Source organism: Geospiza fortis, unplaced genomic scaffold (genome assembly GCF_000277835.1).
Source record: "Geospiza fortis unplaced genomic scaffold, GeoFor_1.0 scaffold27, whole genome shotgun sequence".
NCBI lineage: Eukaryota > Metazoa > Chordata > Aves > Passeriformes > Thraupidae > Geospiza > Geospiza fortis.
In genome coordinates this window covers 150,713-160,101 of record NW_005054329.1, presented here as the reverse complement: position 1 = coordinate 160,101, position 9,389 = coordinate 150,713, and the positions used below count along the sequence as shown (strand labels likewise).

The 9,389-nt window shown below is 38.7% G+C and overlaps 1 protein-coding gene across 1 annotated transcript; it reads left to right on the top strand.

The window, feature by feature from the left end:
• The first annotated feature begins 1,008 nt into the window (after window positions 1-1,008).
• ZBTB43 (zinc finger and BTB domain containing 43) lies at window positions 1,009-7,928 on the top strand. Its single transcript, XM_031057256.1, has one exon. It carries the CDS (start codon window positions 1,029-1,031, stop codon window positions 2,421-2,423), a length of 1,395 nt encoding a protein of 464 aa, XP_030913116.1. The 5' UTR covers window positions 1,009-1,028; the 3' UTR covers window positions 2,424-7,928.
• Window positions 7,929-9,389: the final 1,461 nt, after the last annotated feature.

The window sequence follows — 9,389 nt, the reverse complement described above, 5'->3', positions numbered from 1 at the left end:
GTTTAACTTACTCAAGCAGTTAATGTTGGTTTTTCATAGTGGCATTTAAACTTCTGCCATTTCAAATTACAATAACAAATTTATCTCAAATTCAATTTAAAATTTCAAGTATGCATTTGAAAAAGTTGTATTACTGCTAAAAGGGCTGTTAATCTTTTTGTAAGACATCTGGATTATGTGAAAATACAGATGTGAAAATTTGGGAGCTCTTAGCTGAGATTCTGTCATGTAATTATTATATTGTTACAAATACACAAGGAACAAGCAGGAAAAATTCTGTGTGGCAAAGGTATCAATTTCTTGATTCACCTGTATGATTTCTCTAAAGGAACATTGCAATCCTAGCCCTAACCCAAATATCTCAATAAGCTTGGAATTAAAAACTGTACAAGCTGTTGCTGTTCCACCTTTCAGTTAGTGAAACGATAGGGAAATACATGAGAAGGGTCATAAACCTTACTCTTAGTGAGGTTCTGCCTGTGCTTCCAGTGTCATCCTGTGAGTTGATACAGTTGCTTTTGAAAAATTAATCTTAAGTGAAATATTTAATGAGTAAAATCAGTGTTTGTTGGGGGACAAATGAGATGATTTTGTTGGCATTTGAAATATAAAATCTTTCATATGCTGGTACAAACTGTGGGACATCCTGGAGTTAGAACTCTGCTGTATAATTCCATGAAATAATAGTTTCATTGCCTAAACTCATGTTTGAAATGCTTAGTGGATAGTTTGCTGTTTGTAGCTCCTGCTGTAGTTGGTGAGTCCTCTTGAAGAGAAGAAACATAACAAAATATTCTGGCATAGCAATTTATGGCCTTAGTAGAACTTCCGGAAGAGAGAAGTGAGATGACTTGAGAGAGTACAACAATGGCAAAAGGTTGAGTTCCGTGTGAGTCTGTTAAGAAAAAAGAAAAAAAACGTAGAAGAAAATGGAAAGGTCAATACTTGACGAAGCAGAATTTCTAATTTTATTTCTTATTTTTGTTTCCTATTTTCTTCTTACAGCACAACACTAAATTTGTAATGAAATGGAGTCTGGGTCAAGCTCCTTTCGAGTGGAATTTCCAGATTTTTCTAGCACCATTTTGCAGAAGTTAAACCAACAGCGCCAGCAAGGACAATTATGTGATGTGTCCATTGTGGTTCAGGGCCATCTCTTCAGAGCCCATAAAGCTGTTCTTGCAGCTAGTTCACCATATTTCTGTGATCAGGTTCTCCTGAAAAACAGCAGACGAATAGTCCTGCCTGATGTGATGAATCCCAGAGTATTTGAAAACATTCTTCTGTCTACCTATACAGGCCGGCTGGTAATGCCTGTGCCAGAAATTGTTAGTTATCTGACAGCAGCAAGTTTCCTTCAGATGTGGCACGTAGTGGATAAGTGCACGGAAGTGCTTGAGGGAAACCCAACAGTTCTGTGTCAGAAGATGAATCATGGCAGTGACCATCAGTCCCCAAGCAGTAGTAGCTACAATGGCCTTGTTGAAACCTTTGAACTTGGCTCTGGAGGACAGACAGAATTCCACAAAGTGCAGGAACTAAGAGATGGCGAAAACGAAGAAGAGAGCTCTAAAGATGAACTGTCGTGTCAGCTGACAGAACATGAGTACCTTCCCAGTAATTCTTCAACAGAACATGATAGACTTAGCACTGGAATGACCAGTCAGGATGGGGAAGAGGGAACTAGCGATAGTGCAGAGTACCAGTATAGCAGACCAATGTATAGCAAACCCAGTATCATGTCTCACAAGCGGTGGATCCATGTGAAACCAGAAAGGTTTGAACAAGACTGTGAAGGCGTTGATAACCCTTATGATGAACACCAAGTTTCTGAATCCATTAATACCATCCAGACAGATCACTCAATCCAGTCTTCAGGTGTTGAAGATTTTCACATAGGTGACAAAAAGATGGAAACAGAATTTGATGAACAGGCAGATGAAAGTAATTATGATGAACAAGTTGACTTCTATGGCTCATCTATGGAAGAATTTTCCGGTGAAAGGGCAGATGGAAATTTAAGTGCTCACAGACAGGATCTTATGATGGCAGCAGGCTATGGTGAAAGCATTGATATGGCTGCTGGGATTAAAGAAGAAACGTCTCTCACTGGATTCTCCCATGCCGATAAGCTCTATCTTTGTCAGTGTGGAAAAAGCTTTACTTACAAAAGTCAGAGAGATCGGCATATGAGTATGCACCGTGGTCTTCGACCTTATGGGTGTGGTGTCTGTGATAAGAAATTCAAAATGAAACACCATCTTGTAGGCCATATGAAAATTCATACAGGCATAAAACCGTATGAGTGTAACATCTGTGGGAAAAGATTTATGTGGCGGGACAGTTTTCATCGGCATGTGACCTCTTGTACCAAGTCCTATCAGGCTTCTAAAGCTGAGCAGAGTACTACTGAGATGAACTAAGACATTAGTGCTTACGTTTGTTTAGTAGAGTAAGAAAAATAAACTAATTATGCAAATAATGTCTGGTACTTGCTATTGTATGTTCTCAAAACAAAAGTTTTAATAAGTATGCTGGTATAAACAGATCAAATGTATTTTGCTTCCTGCAATATTACTTCAGATGTTTATTGTGGGAAGTGTATGTGGCTAATCTGAAATGTGCCTGCAAAATGAGATCTGAGATTGATTGTAATCACAGCAGTATTCAGAAGCCATCTTGTATTTCCAAGTCCTCTAAATTCACAGTAAAACTCAGCTCTAAATTGAGAAAAATCCTGGAAATACTTAGATGAATGAGAAATTCAGGTAGTACTCCTTAATGGAAAAGAAAACTAAGATGACCAAACTGACTTATACAATTCACATTTAAATGAAGAAAAAATAAAGAGAATTCCACCTCAAGCTGAAGCATCATTAGGTAGTGTGCATCATTCGGTAGCCTTTGTTGTAGTGCTTTATGAAAGGCAGTGGTAAGGGTGGTTTAGATTTCAGTTATACATCTTCTTTTTTTTTAATTTATCTTCAGTGAAATAAATGTCTAATTTTGTGCTGATTTCTGTTTAGAGTCTGTAGCGCACTTACAGTTTTCACTATATAAACTTAATATATACTGAAGTATACTTTCTATTTGCTCTTCTAGGGTCTAATGCTGTACTTGACTTCATTAGATTTTAATTACTGTGTTGTGAGAGCTTCTAGAAGTGTGTGTAATAAGTATGTCTTATTAAAAAATAAGACACCAACTAAAGTAAAATGTAACATTTGGAACTTAGTCAAAATAATCAAATATTTAAAGTGTAAATTTCTGTTCAAATTTTTGTGGCTTACTACAGTAGCAAGTACCAAACTCTGGATTCATGAACTTGTTATTGGTACAAAAACTTCTGTGAGAACTTTTATCTAGTTTTAGAAACCTGCTTTAGGAAAATTACATAGTCATTGATAGGTATTTATACTTTTAATTCTTTACTATTTGAATAGTATATAATACTGATTCTTGGTACTGAACTACTGTGACTGATGATCACAAGCAGAGTTGTTTGCTTCCTCAAAGTTGCTTGTGGAAAAAAGTAGGAAGTATGTGATTTGGATCTTGTAATGGTACTGCAGAACATGGTACCATGCTTATGTCTGAAGCTGGTATTTTTGCTGGGAGTGACACTTGTTCTATGTTAAGATGAGGATCTGTGTGTGGGGCTCTCATTCATGGCGATAGATGGAGGAATGTGTATAGTTCTAAGGGATGCTGCCAGCTCTGCAGATTGAGTTAAGGCATCAGTTGTAAAGGTGACAACAGGATTTTGGGGTTGAAAGCTTAATGCAGTCCAATGCAAAAGCAATTGCTTCTTAGTAAGCAAAAGCTTCTTTGTAGCTTACTGAAATATGACAAGGAAAGAACATACATAGAATACAATAGGAAGAGGTGATAACCAAGTACAGTGCTGTCCACGTGGGGAAAAAGCTAACCAGCATTAATAAGACCTAAGCCTGTCTGACCCCAATTTCTGTATTAGGCACTGCTGTGTGCAGGATAATGTACTGAACAGATGACCCTGTATGGTGAAGCAAAACCACACCAAGATTATTACACTTCAGATTCTTTTTTGAACTCCCAGTTACAAATTGTCTTAAGATACAACTGAACTGTATCCTGAAAGTGAATGTCTGCTGCAAGCTGAGGGTTTTCTACTCAGTGAGCTGTAATTACTGTAATTTCTTTACTGGCATTCTACTTAAAAACTTTTTTTTAAGAGGCTCTTGATTATTAATCTTCTAATGATTCAAATATTTTTTCATATGGAATTTTGTTAAAACATATGTTCCCAAGTACAATGAACCCATTGCTGGCAATGGGCATGAATAATCAGCACCACAGAGTTCCTGTTCTTAGCACTTAACTGAACTCTAGAAATACCATGGTGGCCATGTTTAACCTTTGTGATCAAGGTACTGAAACAGGGATTTTGCTCACTAACACTGTAACCTGCTTAATGTATAGCACTTTGTATTTAAAAAAAACAAAACCAAAAAAAAAAAAAAAGAAAACTACAAAAAAAAAAAAACCCAAAAAACAAACAAACAAAAAACCCCAAAAACAAAAACAACTAAAAAACCAAACCATAATACTTAATAAGTATGTTTTTTAAACTTAGAAATTATATTCCCTCTATGGTTTGTTTACACACTGCTAACGCTGTCCTTTTTAATACTAAAAAATACTATAATGCTTGCCTGTTTACATGAGGGTAGAGGAAAGGGTTCTCGCACTCGGTGGCCCTGTTTTTCCATTCTCCAAGGCCTTACCACATACATGGTGTCATTTCTGCAAGTACCATCATCACATTTGAAGGAAGGCATTAGAATCATAGAATGGTTTGGGTTGGAAGGAGACTTTGAAGGTGACCTACTTCCAACGCTCCTGCTATAGGCATGGATACCTTCAACTAGGCCAGGTTGCTCAGAGCCCCATCCAACCTGGCCTTGAACATGTCCAGCGTGTTTATTCTCATACTCATTTCAAGAATGATCTTGTATATTACATTGGTTCTCAGCCCCTTTCCAATTGTCACTTTAGTTTTGCATGAAGAGGTTAAGAGTGCCTCTTCCCATTTAACCATAAAAAAGGCTGGACAGAAACACCAGTCTGAAAACTGTGGTCAAAAAAAACAAAAATGTTGAACGCAGACCATACTACAGAGCTGCCAGCAAAACTGTTTCTTTTACCAGCTTGGAATGACTTTTATATGGGATATTTCAAGGTTTAATGTTACTTCTATTTGCAGTTAGATTACTTTGAAATAAAGCTTTAAAATTAAATGTACTGCGAGAGACACTTTAAAGATTTTATAACAGGTTCAGTAGATCATATTATAGAACCATGTCCTTTTTTAATGACTTAGCATGAATAGTAACTTTTTAGTATTTGCCTCTTGCTGTTTTACCCCATATTATGGCACTGTCTTGAAAGTCCAGCAAATGTTGCTCCACTGATTTTTGTAGCACTTGGCTTTCTGCTGTTAATTTACATCAAACCAGTTGATTGCAGGAAAATACTGATCTGATTGTCCTGAGATCAGGTTGAGAGGATTGATGATTCAAGGACAGCTTGAGATACATGTCTAAAATCCTGACTTTTGCATGTGACAGGTGAAACAGTTGTCTTGTGGTGTTTTTCTTGAACTCAGTTTATTGCCCTTTGTCCAACTTCTAATCACCAATTCAGGTACTGGGGGGGGGGAGATAAAAAAATCACTTAAACCATCTTTCTCAGGCTCAGCTTAAGTCCTTAAGTCTAACACCTCTTCTCCCCACCTTTGTATTGTCAGTTTCCCTTGCTTTCACCAAGAGTTGTATTCAGTTCCTGTGATTTCCTTTAGTAAGGTGACAGGTCACAGAGAAGGTTGGGGTCATATGCACACTTCCTTGTCTGATGCTTTGCATTTCTTAGTGGGGGTCCTCTGGTGCTTTGGCCTGGTCAGTGTCACTGTTCATGGTGACACTGGGCCACAGTCCCTTCAGGGATGTGTCTGTTCCAGCTTGGTTCTTCTGTGGAACTCAGTTATTTCAGAGGTGTACCTGCTCTGGCAGGGCTTAGCTGTAGGCCAAAGTCATCTTAGAAGTGAATCTCCTCAGGCAGGGAGTGTGTCCTTCTGTGAGTGTGTCTATACATGTTCTCAGTGACTTCTTCAGGTGTTTTCCCAAGAGCAGCTCTTCAGTTTCTCCACCTGTACCCAGGAGTATCTTCTCCATGTGTCTCCCTGCACCTCTTGCTAGCAGCTGCCACTCTTCCTTAAGTATATTTAAGCAGAATCATTATGTGCACATCTGGTTGAGAATTTTGGCTTGCATCCATTTTTTGTGCACGCTGAACATCTTTTGAGTAGTGCAAGGCAGCCTGCAAACGCTAGCCATGTGTCACTCCTGCAGTCCCTGCCACTGGTGGCCAGTGCAGTTGAACATAGCAAGCCAAGATATACAGATGCAGCTTCTGTCAAGCTTCTGATCTTTGCTAATGGAGTGGTCTTGTTCAAGGTATGGAAAATTATTTCTTACTTGTGGGGAGGAGGGAAGCAATCCATATATATATATATATATGTATATATATAATATGACTGCATATGTATATGATGAATTTCATTAATCTTCCCGTATGCTTCATTACCTTTGATGATGTGGCTGTTGGCTGTAGTAAAGTGAGTGTCTTCTGAAAACCAGAAATATTGTATACCCAGGTGGCTTTCAGACTTCCCTGCTGCTTCAAAGCCATTGTCCTAGCAGTGGTAAGAAGACTTAATGATACTACAGCTAAGTTCCTTTTCATTCCATTTTGTAACTATGATGTTAATTACCATGGAATCTATGTAACTGCCATTCTGAAAAATTCAACTGTTAGCAGGGTTAAAATCTGCTTAGGTGTGTACCGGACCCTTTTGAGAGAGAAGGTTCCTATTTCACACACCAGTGTTGGTTTGCAGAGTGCTTTTTTGTTGTTTCATTTTTTAAACTTTCCTCGTTAGTTTTATGGGTGAGGAGATAGACCCTAGAAGATACTGTCAGTACAGTTTTTGGTCATAGCTTTTTTCATCTGAGGTGTGTCTAAGCTTGAGAAACTGTCCTGTATCATAAGCAAGGCAGATGATCAAAGGCTGATGTGTTGAGTGTTCCAGTATTATTGATCGTGAAAGAATGGAGGCATATCAGGGTTTGTAATCTCAATACTTTTGCCTGGGTGCCAGCAAGATGACTGTCTCTGAATTATGAGAGCCCACAGCAGTACATTGCGTGTTTTGCTATAACAGAATTAGGACCTTTCTCAAAGCAACAAAGGAAAGTTGGGGTTTTTTTGTCTTTTAAATGCTTAATTGGGTAGCTTGGCTTCTTTAGCTATTAGCTGTAAACTGTCAGTGGCCTAGGGGAAGATGCTGGAAAAGAAGATGGTATATTTTTAATGTGATTAAATTACAAGTTCTGATTTTTGCTTGAAGCCTGTGTCTGTCGATTGCTGCTCCTTTTTTTTATTCATGGGATTCCGTATTTCTTTCAGAAATGTAACTGTTTATGCAAGTCAAGTGAATCTTCCTTAATGAGCTATAAGTTTTTATTCTAAGCAAGTCATTTATAATAGTAAATTTGCATATCTTGATATTTTGTGAGATGTTATGCCTGTATTGCAGAGGTTGGATAGTTTTGTCTATAAATATTGCTGTCCTAATTGTACAGCATGGTTTTAATTTAATTTTACTGTTCAATATTTTCTTCTTATAGAAGAGTCCCATGCCCCTTTTTTTCTATAACATGTTTTAATAAATGTTATCTGTCAACTTTGTAAATGTTTTCTTAAGCTTGAATGAAAGGAATGCATGTCTAGTACTAGTATTTAATATTTCACTTTGCCAAAATAAGTGCTCAAAAGTACAAATTCCAAAAGTTGTTGATATATAACTTTATTAAATATATTAAAAAGTGTATCTAGTAATGTGTCTTCTTGAAATAATGATAACACGTCAGCCTAGTCTAAGAAAACATTAAACTAAAACCTGATTTTTATGACACAGTAAGTTTGATGAATTTGTGGAATTAGACCCATTTGTTTGCTGCTTTAGGTGATTGGCTTCCATGCTAGATCAAATTTGTCAAACAGGTTTTGCTGTAACTGTTTTTTGCAGAATGGTGATCTCTGAAGTTACAATAGAGAATGTACATGCTGATAGGAAAATTCCAGAACACTCACTTCATACTAGCAGCAACCACATGTCCGAAAGGCCTCTTGGTACAGTTGAAGTAGGTACAGATAACATAGATTCTTTTTTCTTGTCTAAGTATGAAGGAAATTTCATGCTGTGAAAAGTACTAAAGATTAAGTTTCCCTTACCTTCCTGTGAGGCTTCTTTCTCTCCTTGACTAAATTTAGGTACCTATACTGAACACTTGATTTTTTCCAGCCTCCATCTGCTCAGTCCTTGCGGAACTGTCCCAGCCGCTGCTTACTACGTAAGCAAAAAGTGAGCTCGCTCTCATTGAAAGCATGTTCAGTCAATACCCGAGAAGTCAATATTTATGTAACACACTCAGTCTTCAGCAAATTCAAATGGAATATGGTACAAGAAAATTAATTTTCTATTTTGGTTACATTTACTGAACACGGAATAATAAGCCCAATGTTTTCTGCCTGTTCAGAATTTGTTGTTTGAGTGCTTTTTCTCTGAATGAACAAATAGAGTTTGTGTTTGTGTTCTTTAACTCTGTTATTTGTGTCCTGGCCAGGATGCTTCGCAGACCACTGCTTTATTTGATCAGCATTCAATGCCTAATGTATGAAGATTCTGTTCTGTGTCTTAAAGGGAGAGAAAGACATACCTCCAGAAGACAGAATGTGGTGTCTGGTTAGACCGGGTGGATATCGCAGCAGGACCTACTGGCACCAGTCACTCTGACTGTTTTCAAGTAGTACATGATAACCAGTACATGAACTGTCTGGTTCATAAACTGAATCGTTGCACTATCTGACCTACAAGCAAATGCAGGATAACACCAAAAAAAAGTTAGCACATGCTTGCTGAAGTGATTTCTGTGAGTGACAAGGCCAGTATAACACAGGTGAACATCTTAATTCTTTGCTCAATAAAGGTGTCAGTTATCAGCTGGAGTGGGGGATGTCCTCCCCCAAAAGCTCCCTCGCTGTATCTGCGACTGCCCATCGGGCTATGGCTCTGGGTTCTCTTCTGGAGCTGCACACCGTGAGACTTCTCGGAAGGGCTCTGCCCACGTACGCCCCGGCTTCAGCCAATGCTCAAAGCCTTCTGCCTTCGTGAGGGGTCGCGCTGCGAGAGCGGCTCCGCCCTACTCCGGCGGGGGGGAGCGCCCGGGCTCCGCGCCGAGAGCGGGGCGGGTTCCCGAGCGGCCCGGGGGCGCCGCCCGCTGCCGGGG

Coding starts and splice junctions, on each gene's coding strand:
- ZBTB43 (XM_031057256.1), top strand. CDS start 1,029: ATGGAGTCTGGGTCAAGCTCCTTTCGAGTGGAATTTCCAGATTTTTCT.